Raw genomic sequence first — 14,803 nt, 5'->3', positions numbered from 1 at the left:
TAAAAGTAGTTGTTCCACTAAACAGATTGCTGGGAAAGTTGTAGCGTTTAAGAAGGATGCAAAAGATAGTGGCAACATTGATGACTAGAAAGAGAAAAATGTGTTGCTAAGGAGTTGGATCTCAGACACCTTGATAGAAGAAAACATGTACCTAATTGTGGGCTGCTCAACTGCCAAGGAGATGTCGGAATGCTTGGAAGAAGTTTATCTTCAAGCAACAAAAGATAAAAAGTTTCAGCTTAAACAACAACTACAAAGTGTTAGGCTAGAAACTTAAAGGATTAATGAATACATTAAGTAATTCAAAGGCATATGTGATGACCTTGCAGCCATTCACAAACTTGTGGATGAACATAACAAAGAAATCAATATTACTAGAGGTTTAGGTCTCAAATACAAAACCTTCATGACTATCATATTAGGTAAGACATCATATCCCACCCTTAATCAAGTTGTTAGTGCTTTCACGGGTTTTGATATAAGGGAAGATAAAGAATAGACGCCACAATAAAATCATAACATGGTATTCTCTGTCCAAAGAGGCAAGGGAAGAGAAAACAACACCATCAACTCCAGAGGAAGAGGTTTAAAGCCTGTTGGACAAGGAACAGGTTCTTAAAACAGTAAAAAATGGACCAGGTTCTACGAACAATCAAAGTTTTTCAAGTAGAAATAAGGAGAGGAACAATATTGAGTCATGTCAAATCTGTGGTAAAAATATGCATATTGCTCTTAAATGTTTTTACTAGTGGGACTACTCGTATCAATGTTCAAATGAACTACCACAAGCAACGACTTGACATCACATTCCTACCGAAGCATTGACAAAATAAGTTTTTGCTGGATTTTCAAACCAAGCTAGGAGTAACTGTTCCTCCACTCTCTAGCTTGAGGGGCAGTGTTGAAGATAAAGGAAACTGAAGACACGGACCAGGTTGAACAACCTAGTCCAATCAACGTGTACGACGGAGTTAGAGTCACTCTACATTTAGGTCACTTATATCAACTAGGCTACTACAATTAGGTTACGACCAGAATTAGATTATTTATAATTGCTTTATTATCATAGTAGTAATATGTATTGTAGTAGAACTCTAAGTATAATTAACTTGATTTCTCTAATTCTAGACGTGAGAATTCTCCAACGATAACACAGCTTGTCATGGATAGAAGTATTTAGAGAAATATTTGGAAAGTAATATGTCTCCATTCTTATTTATTTACAAAAAAATATTACTCCATCCATTTTTATTTATATTCACCAAATCAATTCCTATTTTATCATTTATATTCACCAAATTTAATGTAATAATAAGTTTTATGTTGGTGAGAATATTAATTTTTATAAGGTAATGATATGATTATAAAATTTTTATTTACATATGAAATAAATGGTTAGTAGATATAAATGTGGAGTTGTTTTAACAAAATATAAACTTGTGGTTCAATTTTTATATTTGAAAAAATCTCAAATCATAAGTTTTGGAGAATATGAAATTTCATTCATGATATGAAATCATCGTAAAATCGCATGTTCAAATGTTAATTTCATCTCACGATTTTATATTGTGATATGACATCGCACGGCCAAACGCCTACTTAATTTCCCCTTGTAAAGATGCCTAGGTCTTAAACCTTAAGGGTGTTTTTGGTATAGATGAATTTTTTCTCATATTTGATCAAAATATATTTTAGGAAAACAAGAAAATAAAAGTTTTATGATACGTATTTCCACTCCACTCCCCCCCCCCCCACCACCCCCAACCAAACTCAGTCTCCTCCCTACCACCAGAGTCTCAACTCCCACGTATAAATATTTTTGGAACACTAATTTGTGCTTACCTACTGAATAAATTATTTCATTAAAAACATTTCCCTTCATCACAAACACACCCTAAATGAATGGTTAAATCCCTTTTTATGTTAATTTCCGTTTTAGCCAGAACTGCATATTATAGTGTTCTTAGATCAGCTTGAAGTCTTTACCTTGGAAATCAATCCAAACAAATTCTTTAGAGCAGACTTTGTAAACTAACATTGAACCGCAGCACCAGAAACTTGGGGCCTAAATAGAATTTCAGTATTTAAAAGTGATTAGTTTGAAGGAATATTTCAAGTGAAAAACAGATTACAAAAATCTTCAATTTTCAAGTGAAGTTCAAGTCGAACACAATTTCAGCTCTCACAATCATACCTTTCAACTTCAAATACTCATTTTTTCCAAGTACAACTCAAACATCAATCAAAAGCCTCTTAGCATGTATAAACCAAACATCTATATAGAACACACAACAAATGAGAGAACACATGAAGAGATTATATTGCGTCCTATTATTATAATATAGAAAGATTAATGATCCATTTACAGCCGCATTCATGGAATCCTGGAGGAAAAAAATGGGGGAGGGGGAAAGGACATGCAAATCCTATTTAATCTTGTTAAGCTTCCTCCTCTTACCTTTCTCTTCCTTTCTGATCTTTTCTTAAATTCATTTTTACAAACATGTGATAAAACTGACCCACGGACAACAAAATACACTTCATTGTCAACAGATCAGTCATCATCAGACACACAGACAACATCAGTTACATTAGTAGCTCCGGCTGAGGAAGTAGAAACTCCCTGTATACTATCCAGTATTTGAAATTCAGATAGGTCCAATAAATCAAAGTCAGGGTCCACATCTGGTAAAGGTGGCAGAATGTTCGGCCTGTTTGCATGAGGTTGACTCTCCACATTAAAAAGCAATTCCTGAGCAGAGATAGACGGATTTCGTGTAGCAGGCAATCCACCAATGTCATGCTGCGGAGGCACATTCCGAGAACTAGAAAGATCTACAGCTAACTGTGGAACCATTGGTATAGGTATCTGATGTTGCAGACGTTGGGATGGGGATGGTGATAATGTTTGCAGAGAAGTTAATCGGGGAAGTGAGGGTGATGATGCAGCCATGTAAGTGGACTGCGGGTGATTTTGCATACTATGAGCAATGGTTGACGGGCTGCTGCTAGAAGACATGGATGAAGGAGTCCTGAAAGGCTGAAGATGGGGGGCTGGAGCACGGATCTCGCTAGCTACCCTAAGATTCCCAGTGGAAGGGGTAATTGCACAGATGAGAGGTGGCCTGCCAGGAGTTCCTGCAGAATGTGCTGTTGAACGACTAACAGCAACTGTCTGCTGAGTAGGTGCAGGTTGGCCAGTTAAAGATAACCCAGTAACTGGTGCACATCTTACTGTAGGCTGAGAAATCCCACCAGAATGTACTGAACGATTAGAGGGGACAGAAGTCTCCTGTCTAACCTGTGCTTGGCCAGCTGAAGACAAACTGGTGATAGAGGAAGCTCTCAAAGAAACTGGGACAGAACTTTGTTGGCTAGCTGAAGATGAACCAGTCACAGGAGAAGACCTCAAATTAGGCTGCTGGGATACCTGATGGAGATGCTGCAAATAACTAGAAGGCACAACTACAAAGAACAATAATACTTCAGTACACAAGAAAAGATATTTTTACTTGAGAAATTACTAGCCTGACTTGTATAACCTAGCAAAGTTGCAAAAATTAACACCATTTTTCTATCACCCTGATGATATATGTAATGGGAGACCCCTATAAGGAAATTAAAAATGTACTCCAAGTAAAATCTGGACGCAACTGTCCGTTCAAAATTATGACAAGAAAACTTGACTACTCATTGGAAATGCATAACCAACATTAATTGCATACCTTGATGCATGCCTGAGAACCCCGAAGGTTTAAGATTCATGCACTTGCATCTAAAAGCATCTGCCAAGAGCTTATTCATGAGAACTTTGTTCTGATTAACATCAAGTTCTTTCTTCTTCCGAAGAAATGCTGCCTCAGCCTCTTGAAGTTTATGATCATATTTCTTACGGATTTGGGCAATCATTTCCTCTATCTCCTTCTCGCAATCAGATCTCAGACGCAACTTCTGTTAAAAAAGAGAAGAACTTTAAGAAATAAAGGACTAGGAGCAAAGAATCAAAAAGAACAAAATTGGAATTAACCATGTCCTCAAGAATCTTGGTGCCTTGTTCTCTTTCTTTATGTATCCTTTCCCAATCTTTGTGCAGAGGATCAGCATTGAAAGGAAGAGTTGAATTCCAAGTGGCCATCTGATGGTCAGGATGAACTGGTATATTCCTGGGTCCTTGAACAACGGCAGCATTACTGTTATGTTGCAGGACTGCTCGACTAAGAAGCTCAGTGGAACCTGGCAGTTGAACTGGAGTTCCAATATTATGGGAAGATGCACCCTGTTCTGAAATCGGTTGAGGATCCGCTCTACTGACTTCTGAGAAATTCTCAACATAGACAGATGGATCCTCGTCCGAATTACCACCTGCCTGTAAAGGTTCCATCGTCTCCCCATCCAAATGATGAGAAGATCCAAGGTTTGGCATAAAGCTCCTTCCATCATTAGGGGTATCATGCATAATGTCGCTCGGTGGATCGTGAGCAGCAAGCGAAAAACCATCAGAAGCTGGCAGCTGTTGCTCAGAACTACTAATTAACACAGCATCAGAACTGTTGGTTCCATACTGCCCGGCATCAACTTCAACTTGAGTTCCCCTCTGATTTTCTGGGAGTGGCATCTCATGAGAGAGATTATCTCCTGAAAACTGGAAACATTCAAACTGATTTAGCTGATCCAGTTTTAAGTGCAAAATCATCAATACGGAACACCCAATATTTTTCCACAATATATCAGGAAAAAATACATGTGTTTTTTGGAGGGTAGAACTGCAAGTCACCGACAAATTGGTACAAATTACCTGTTCTACAGCTTGGAACAAAACTAAGAGATAACTTGCCAATTACTAGCTCAAAATTATCTAAACAGAGCATGTCTTTGCAATTTGAGACATTTTTTACTTTTCCTAGGAAGATCATATATACCTGTGCCCAGATTCTGAACCCAGATGTTCTACACAATAACACAATACAAACACCATATAAATTTCGAACAAAGGCCACTTACTTGATTTTGAGTCAAAGAACCATCATCAGAACAAAGAACTGCTTCTACCAAAGGCAAGTCAACTACCAATTTCAGAGGAGAAATTGAGTTTGTATCAGTGGATCTAACTGCATCTCTCGGGTTATCTTCATCATTTAGCAAATGAGAATTATTTTCCGGACTATCATGTTCCGTATTCAATTCTTCAGTAACATTTACTTCTGAATTATCATTCCCCAGAACAAAACCCAGTCCAGATACCTCCGACAAATGTTCTCTAGGTGGATCCTCTAATAGAACCTCAGTATGTTCTTCATGAGGCAGAGGAAACACAGAAACAATTTCCGCTGAACTGCCACCTGAATCACCCACTTCATTAGGCTGCTTGGATCTAGCAACCAATGCTCCAGTGCTAGAGGTGATTTCAACTTGCTCCTCAGCTGCTGGCGTAGTTAAAACATTTGAACCTTCAATGGGAAGAATATTTGACATATTGGAAGTAGATGCAGGTACATCTGGATCACCTACTTCAATAGCCTGCTTGGAACTAGCACTTAATGCTCCAATTTCCTCTGAACTACCACCAAAATCACCGACTTCTTTAGGCAGGTTGGATTTGGTTACCAACGCACCAGCTGTGGACGCGATCTCAAGTTGCTTTTCCATAGCTGGCATTGTTAAAACATTTGATGTTTCAACAGGAAGAATATTTGACTCATTGGAAGTAGATGCTGGTAGGTCTGGATAACCTACTTCATTGGGCTTCTTGGATCTAGCACCCAGTGCTCCAATTCCCTCTGAACTACAACATAAATCACCTCCTTCATTAGGCTCTAGCTGATTGGATTTAGCAACCAACACTTCAGCCATGGACACAATCTCAACTTGCTCCTCCATTGCTGGCATTGTTAAAACATTTGTCGCTTCTATAGGAAGAATATTCAACTTGTCATAAGTAGATGAAGGTACATCTGGATCACCCACTTCATTAGACCGCTTGGATATAGCCAATCCTCCATCGACAGACTTGACCCCAGCTTGGTCCTCTGTTGCTGGAGTTGTTAAAACACTTGTAGATTCAATAGGAAGAATATCCGACTCATCAGAAGTAGATGCAAGTACATCAGACTGCGTGTTATCCAAAATATTACCTGCATTCAGTTCCTTAACATGATGTCCAGTTACAGGGTGAACAGTCTTGGGAGAATTGAGTGAGACATTTACATTTTCCTGAGAGCACCCTATGCCATCTATCGGATGAGATCCAACACCCCTAAAGGAATTTGCTTCGGCCAACCACAAAGAAGCCTTTTGCCTTTCCTTGTTCTTCATAGCAGAGTGTTCTACCTCAAGCTCTTTAAGTTTCTGATCCTTGCTGTATTTGAGCTCTTGCATTTTTCTTGAAAATTCAGTTTCTGAATTTTTTAGTTTATCCTTCATTACAGCAGTCTTACCATGTACAGACCGAAGAACAGCAAACTGCAATCTGTAATCCTGCACAAGCTCTTCCTTCTTCTTTTCCCATATTTTCTGGAACTCTTCAATTTCCTCCTTTTGCTTTTGTACCAGGTTTGACATTCGCCTCTCACATCTACACTGGACTTCCTTAATGAAAGTTTCCCGTTCAATATCCACAAGTTCTTTTTTAGGCGTCATAATGCATTCCCTGTATAATTTTTTACCTTGCAATCTTTCTTCCATTTCCTTTTGCACATTCAGCTGGGGAGATTCCACAACTTGTGACATGCTTCCTGTTGATGGCTTTTCTGCAACGGTTCTGGCAGCTAATAAAGAACACTTAGAAGAACTTGAAGCATTATCATTTTGATCCAACCGGTGCAGGAACAACTTTTTCAAGGAACGGATCTTCAGACAGACATTGTTTGTCTCTTCTTCGGTGCATCCAAATTGTAAGTACTGCTTGGCTAGCAAGAATGTCTCCTCTTTGTCAATTTTTTGCTTTAAGATTGAAGCTGCAACCCAACACTGAGAATTCACAGTAAATGTCAAATAAGAAGAATCACAGCGACAGGAAAGATGATTTTGCTTGAAGCAAGAAGCACACTAAGGGTAGTTTGGTGTAGAGACAACGTGCGGAGATTAATAATGCAGGGATTGTGGATTAAGATGTGTATTGCTTTTTGTTATGCAGGTATTAAGATGTGTATTGCTTACTTATAGAAAATGATGATTTAATACATGTTGGTTATTTTGGACATATTAGGAGTGTTTTAATCTGTGTAATACTAATCCTTGTATTCCTATTCCAACTTTTTTCCACATAAAATAATAAAGGGAAAAGGCTCAAATATGTCATCGAACTTTGAGACTCATTTAGGTCATCCATAAAAAGCTTGGCTCATCTATCTCATTTTCGTTTGAGAAAAGGCTCATTAATGCCATTATTTGCTCACTGAAATAGCATACATGAGCCAAACTTTTAACGAATGGCATAGATGAGCCTTTTCTCAAAGTTTGATGACATATTTGAGCCTTTTTCCTTTTAAAAAAAAAGATTAACATGTCAAAAAAAGTTAAGCAAAATCAATACATTTTTCAGTTAACACATAATGGCATGGATGAGCCTTTTCTCATATGGAAATGGCATAGATCAGCCAAACTTTCAAATGAAGGCATAAATGAGCCTTTTCTCAAAGTTTGATGGCATATTAGAGAATTTTCTCAATACAATAGTCCTACATAACATACGCATATTAGTTATGTAGGAAACAAAAACACCAATCAAACAGTGTATTATTATTTACTGTTTTCATAATCATGGTGACCTGGTCAGCTTGTGCCACCTAGACTAATTCCATGGGTAGCTTGTTACCTCCCACCCACACAGGTATTGGGTCACCAAAGCTTGGATAGGTGGTAAGAAACCACCTAGTGTTTGTGCCTTGAGATTCTTCACTTTCGGTGCCGCACCCGTATCGACACGACATGGGTGTGGGTGTGGAATCCGTACCCGATTTGGTCAACCGGTTTTGGATACTTTGACCAAATTCGAGGGAGAAATTTTGGACAGATTTAATGATTTCTGTAATCAAAACCTTCCTTTTATATATAAATTGAAATTGATGAAAATGGAATACCTTGAATATATAATATTTTGTCGCCAATCCCTTTCCTTTTATCTCTTCCAAGATTCTCCTCTTGATCATGATTTTCTCCTCGAGTTCTCTACATAATATCTCAAAATTTAGGTTTTATAACTCTGTTTTTAGCCAAATCCCCGCACCCGTATCCAGACATGGATCCATATCACCGAATCTTAAAATTTAGTTCATAGAGGATCCGACCTCTAGATCCACACCCATATCGGACACCCGCACCCGAGTCCGAGCAACTTAGCTTCTTATCGACTTTATATTAATAAAAGGGTCTTAAATATAAGAATATTGAGCTACATGAAATTTATAAAAATAATATCCTCATTTTTTAGATTCCTAATTATTATGACTTGATAATTGTTTACCTGAACTATTAAGATAGTCAATGAAGAGAAGGATCGATTCCACTGACAAATAAATTTTTAGAAAGATGCAAGCAGAAAGGCTGAGCAGTGGAGACAAAAAGATACTGACCAGAGATAACTGGAAAGCCTGTAGAATTGTTGCAGGTTCCCTACTAACACGATGATTCTCCATTACATATTCCAGAAACTTTCCCACTGTATGTTTGACAGCATCCTGCATTTAAATGTTGGTCACATGGCCAGCAAGCCAAGAGTGGGACATAATACCTTGGCTAACATATTATTTAGGTATATTATAGTAGAGAGTTCTCGCAAATAGGAAATGCCACAAGTATGTCAATCATTCCAGAAAAATCATTTTTTAAAATTTACATAGAGGGTAATACCAAGTAGTTCAGGGTTGAAGCCTGGTTCACACAAACAATTAGCAGTAAGAAATTTGGTAGGGATCAGAACCTGGTTATTATTATTAAAATTTGTAGATGCTAAAACAATGCCCAATAAACCACTGTTGTAACAATTGAATTACAGGATGAGATGGAGGATTAAAGCAAACAAGATGGCACTGTTGAAAAAGAAAAAGCAATTAGAAATCAATAACATACACAGAGAAAAGAACCAGGTTGAATGCCTCCAATAGAACAATGAGAAATCAAAGGCACTTTGTAAAACTAGCAGCAAACCATAAGAAATGTCTAGAAAAGGTAAAGATGAAAGAGAGAATGCTCTCCCACACGAATTTCGAGGTCAGCCAACTTTCAACCTAAAGTCAAATTATTTCACGTCCAAGGGATCTCTTTCTGGCAACCATGGCCGGAACCGTATCAATGGGGGATAACACTACAACACGAGTTTCAAGTCTTATGAAATCATCAGATGTAAAGAAGGAGCAGATACATGATAGAGTGGACCGAACGCAGCAGGAATTTAATGAGGAGAGTGAAGATTAGCATTAAACTGCTGAGATGGCTGATATCAGTATTTATTGAGGCATCAAACGTCCAAGGGAAGTCTGTTAAAAGATGAAATGTAAAGGACCTCTATTCAGAATTCTTTTGTACCCTTAAATACAATGAAAATGGCAGATACGTCAGTTTCATTGTTATTGAAGGACAAAACAAAACAGGCACTATTACACCGGAATCTTCATACAAAGGGAGATGGGGAAACATTGCTCATAAAATAGCAAAATCACCTATGAGCCTACAACAGAGCAGAAAGTACTATTAAACAAAGGGAAGCCACTGGGAACATCCTTCAGGGAGGCAATACGTAACAGTAGATGGACGACAGAATCCACAAAGAAGGTGCATTTACAGGTGGAAGGTGCTAGCATAAGAGTGACGAATGAAACACCGACATCAGAGAGACCTTCTCAATAGATGCGCTGTCGGCAAGTTCCAGAACCCACTTCGAGAGATCCCAATTCTCAATGATGTAAGGCCGGCTTGCAACACTTGGAAGTCAGCCATAGGAGTCAGCGTCTTCGTAATGAATGACAGGCACTTTCTATCAAGTTTCCCACAAAAGTGGCAGCAGAGCATGTCATGCCCGGAACATGGGTTTGGAAAAAGATGAATCTAAACCTAGATTGGTGGAGACCAACCACAGGTTGCTGGCCAAAAGATATAGTGAGAGATTGGGTGTGGATAAGAGTGTTAGGCTTACCCCTGAGCCTATGGTCCCATAAGATTTCAAGAAAATCAGCGATCAATGTGGGGGGCTTCATTGAAACAGAGGAAGAAACAACCCTTAAAACTCACCTACACTGGGCACACATCAAGGTGAAGGGAGACAAGATGATAGAATAGCAAAAGTCACCAGCGATGGCTTTGTGTACAAAGTACTGATCTGAAGTGAAGCGCTGGTGACTTTCAAAAAGGAGGAGAGAGGAACAATGCAATGGAAGATGGACAATAGGGGTTTCTTTTCCCCTTTAAGGGTCGTTTGGTAGAGTGTATTAACAAAAATAATGCATGCATAGTAATACCTTGTTTGGTACACTTTTTTATGCTATGTATAGCTATTGTGTATTAAGGTGTGTATTACTATTTACTAATATGATGGATTTCTAGGTATTAGTAATGCAAGGGGATTTAATGCATGCATTATCATGGTTAAAGACCCAATAACCCCTCAAAATCCTTTTTACATCTTTTCCATCATAATTGTCGAGGATATCATTGGAAATACATATTTTTATGCAATGCATGCTATTAATAATACACCAATCTAAACAATGCATAAGTAATAATCTATGTATAATTAATGCAAGCATAATTAATACAAGCATTGTTAATGCAAGCATTACAAAAGGGATCAAGTGGATAGAGCATTGCATTAGCACAGTCAAATTCCCAGTGCTAATAAACAGGGAACCAAATGGATTCTTTTCATCCCAGAGAAGTTTGAGACAGGGTGATCCCTTGTCTCCATTTTTTTTCATAGTGGCAATGATGGGCATGAGCAATCTACTAAATAAAGCACGAGGGAAAAGGTGAATTAGAGGTTTCAAGTTGAGCGAGACAAATAGTATAGAAGTAACACACTTACAGTATGCAGATGACACCTTAGTATTTTGTGAAACAAAAGCGGAACAAGTTATGATACTGAGGGTCATCTTCATAATTTTTGAAGCAGTCTTTGGGTTACATATAAACTAGGGGAAGAGTTTTATATCCCTATCAACAGAGTCAGTGAGATAGATGCTCTAGCAAGCAAATTAGGACGAAGAGTAGGGGAGCTTCCAACTACATATCTTGGAATGCCTTTGGGTGCTAAATGTAAGTCCGCAACAATTTGGAATGGGGTGGTGGAAAAATGTACAAAGGCTTACAAATTGGAAGAGTCAATACCTCTCCAGGGGAGGCAGACTAACCCTAGTAAACAGTGTATTAGACACATTGCCTTCCTACTTGATGTCCATTTTCCCAATGCCTGCTAGTGTTAGCAAGAAAATAGATGTCCATAGAAGGAACTTTTTATGGCAGGGGAATGAAGATAAGAAGTATCACCTAGTCAAGTGGGAGGAGCTGTTAGTGAACAAGAAAGCAGGAGGTCTAAGTATCAGGAATATGAAAAAGCAGAATCAAATCCTGATGATGAAATGGTAGTGGAAATTTGCTACTGAAGAAGGAATGTTGTGGAAAGAAGACATTCTTGCAAAGTATGGTATGGAAGATAATTGGATAACTAAGAATGTCACAACACCCTATGGATGTTCAGTCTCGAGAGCTATTAGGAATGTTTGGCCAATGATGCTGATTAGAACTAAGGTGAGGATAGGAAATGGGTAGAAAGCAGGAGGTCTAAGTATCAGGAATATGAAAAAGCAGAATCAAATCCTGATGATGAAATGGTAGTGGAAATTTGCTACTGAAGAAGGAATGTTGTGGAAAGAAGCCATTCTTGCAAAGTATGGTATGGAAGATAATTGGATAACTAAGAATGTCACAACACCCTATGGATGTTCAGTCTCGAGAGCCATTAGGAATCTTTGGCCAATGATGCAGATTAGAACTAAGGTGAGGATAGGAAATGGGTAGAAAACCTCTTTTTGGCATGACAAGTGGGAAGGGCATTTAACAATGAAACAACAACATCCGAAGCTATACACTCTAAGCCAGCAACAACAAGCCACAGTTGCCATGATGTGGACTGGACAAGGATGGAATCTATATCTAAGGAGACCTCTGAATGGTTTGGAGTTTGGGAGAATAACAGACTTCTATAACTCAGTAGCAAGATTCAACAATCTGACCGAAGAAGTGGATAGACTAGAATGGAACTGAAACAGTAAGGGAATTTTTTCTGTCAAATACAGGGAGCTAAATGTAAGAGTGGTGAAGGAAAGAGATTGGCATTGTAAGATGATACGGAAACCAAAAATTCCCTACAAAGTTAACTGTTTCATCTGGCTTTTGGCCAAAGAAGCAATGTTAACTCATGATGATCTGAACAAAAGGGTCACCGACTAACCGCTAGGTGCTTTTTATGTGGGGAACAAGCTGAGACAATCAACCATCTTTTTTTGCACTGCAAATGGACAGACCAGCTTTGGAGGATGTTCATCAGTTTGAAAGGGATTAGTTGGGTGAAACCTGGAAGCATTGCAGATGTTCTAATATGCTAGAATATGGATGGTAATGTGAGCAAGAAGGAAGAAAAATGGAAGATCGTCCCGGCATGCATTTGGTGGTCAATTTGGATTGAGAGGAACAAAAGATGCTTTGAGGGGACTCAGAACAACATTCAGAATCTTAAAATGAATTGTATAGGCCTTTTGTTATTTTTGGTGTGAGCAAAAACTATTAGCTCCAACAAAAGATATTTGTGATGTTTTAAACTTTTTGTAAGGCACAGAATTGAATTACAAGTTGTAAGTTGTAATACTTTTGAAGGGGAACTACACTTTAGTTGTAGTATACCTGTGGATATATAGAAGTAAAGTTACCATTATCAAAAAAATACACTCTATTTAACATTATTTGTATACACCCTACCAAACGATCCCTTAGTGATAAACTCTGTGGATCAGACAGTCCACCACGTGGGAACTTAAACAGCTAGCGAATTTTTAAATTGGAGGTACGTGAGGCGAACAGGAAAGGGAAAGGACCTTTATTTGTTGTAGCAGGCCAACTTATGAGGAATGAAACCTTGGGCCTAAAAAACATAGCAGAAGAATGTTGTAGCCCAAGTTTTTGACATAGTTAATATTGAGATACATGCAAGACAAACTCACAACAGATTTGAGGAACTGGGGATCAAGGGATGGGAGAACTAAGCAATTCCAATGGTGATGACTACCTAGACTCGTTCCAAACCCTACTCCTTTTAGTGATATATCTGACTGTTGACCCGAAGTGAGATTCTAGGACGGAGCTAAATAGCGGTAATGATATTCCAGTCAGTGTTATCAAATGTGCGCTTAAGCCCTAAAGTGAGGCTCAAAATGTGTTGAGCGCTTCGCCTCGCTTTATGTGCGCTTTAGTGTCGTCATCAAGGTTCTAAGGCAAACGCTTCCTTGCTAATGAGCCTCTTATGAAGAAGTGACACTAAATAATTGATATTTCACTTTATCATAAAAAAAAAAATCAAATTTTTTTGGTCATATATTTGTCATTCATGTTTATAATTATTAGTCTTGGACTAAACATATATATTTGTTTTCTTTTCTCCCTTTGCATCTTTTTTCGTTAAAACCCACGCTTGATTTGCGCTTAAAGCCCCTACGGACCTTAAAGCTTTTTTGCGCTTTTCGCCTTTGATAACACTGATTCCAGTGTCAGATTTCGGAATATTCCAAGATTCTGTAAGCTGATCCGATGTATGATTTCGAGAGCTGCTAGGTTTTGTGTAGTCGTTCTGATGTAAGATTCCGAAATTGACTTTGTTTCTAAGGCTTTCCGATGTAAGGTTCCGGAAAAGGACAAGCAGTTTTGATGTAATGTTCCAAGATATGCTAGGTTCTATCAAGGCTTTCCGATGTAAGATTGTTCAAGGGACTAGCTACTCCGATGCAAGATTCTGAGAGATGCTAGGTTACATGGTATTGCCCCGATGCCAGATTCCGAGAAAGCTTCATGGTTATTTCTGAGTGATGCCTTGTAGTGTAGCTCGGATGTGTGCTTGTCGGGCTTATGGGGATTCAATTGGGTTATTGATTGTATGATTGTATATTATTGCCTTGTATGTGCCTTCTGGGATTATGGGTCCAGTTAGGTTTTAGATTACTTTATTGCTTTCGTTATATCTTTACTGTGTCATGTCTAGCTATGCCTTTACTTGTGCCTTATTACCCTGCTAGTTACTCGCCTATTATTATGCTATTGCAATCGTGAACTCGGTCGACTTATGATGTCTACTGAGTATCCGTTGTTCTAGTACTCATACTACACTCCACATCTTTTTCCCTGATGCAAATTTGAGCTCTAGTTGACCCTGTTGTTCTCGTGTTGCTTAGGTTGGTATTTCGGAGACTGAGGGTGAGCTTATTGGAGTTCGTCGTTGACTCGTCTCCTTTTGTACATTTTGGGCTAGTCTTTTGTATTTCATGACAGTCTGTATATTTCTTGTATATGTCTAGTCTGTACTTGGTCTTTTGTAGTAGCTTTGCACTAGCATCCATCAGGTTTTGGATGGATCTTTGTATTTTGTCCTCGTTCAAGGATTGTATATATAAGTATGGTCTCATTTCCATTCTTTCTATCTCAAATCTAGTTTATTATGCTTTTGTCTATTTCTTCCACATCCTAGGCCCATTATCATTAGTTCCGTGCCAAGAGGTGGCTTACCTACGGGTGGGATTTAGTAGGTGTCATCATGACTTGAGTTTTTGGG

The 14,803-nt window shown here is 38.5% G+C and overlaps 1 protein-coding gene across 8 annotated transcripts in view; it reads right to left on the bottom strand.

Annotated features, from left to right (window-relative positions):
• Positions 1–2,308: 2,308 nt before the first annotated feature.
• The window catches only part of LOC125835363 (helicase protein MOM1-like), a 58,803-nt gene continuing 46,308 nt past the window's right edge, over positions 2,309–14,803 (bottom strand). For all 8 annotated transcript variants that reach the window (XM_049514480.1, XM_049514482.1, XM_049514483.1 and 5 more), the window contains 5 exons: positions 8,571–8,675; positions 5,002–6,966; positions 4,028–4,642; positions 3,726–3,951; positions 2,309–3,465 (listed from right to left, as the gene is read on the bottom strand). In XM_049514480.1, coding sequence (XP_049370437.1) covers positions 2,555–3,465; positions 3,726–3,951; positions 4,028–4,642; positions 5,002–6,966; positions 8,571–8,675 — 3,822 coding nt within the window. In that variant the 3' untranslated portion in view covers positions 2,309–2,554. The remainder of the gene's footprint in view (positions 3,466–3,725; positions 3,952–4,027; positions 4,643–5,001; positions 6,967–8,570; positions 8,676–14,803) is intronic.

The sequence above is a fragment of the Solanum verrucosum genome, unplaced genomic scaffold, assembly GCF_900185275.1.
Source record: "Solanum verrucosum unplaced genomic scaffold, falcon-dt-bn FXZP01000098.1, whole genome shotgun sequence".
In the NCBI taxonomy this organism is placed as follows: domain Eukaryota; kingdom Viridiplantae; phylum Streptophyta; class Magnoliopsida; order Solanales; family Solanaceae; genus Solanum; species Solanum verrucosum.
This window is presented reverse-complemented; position numbering and strand designations above follow the sequence as displayed.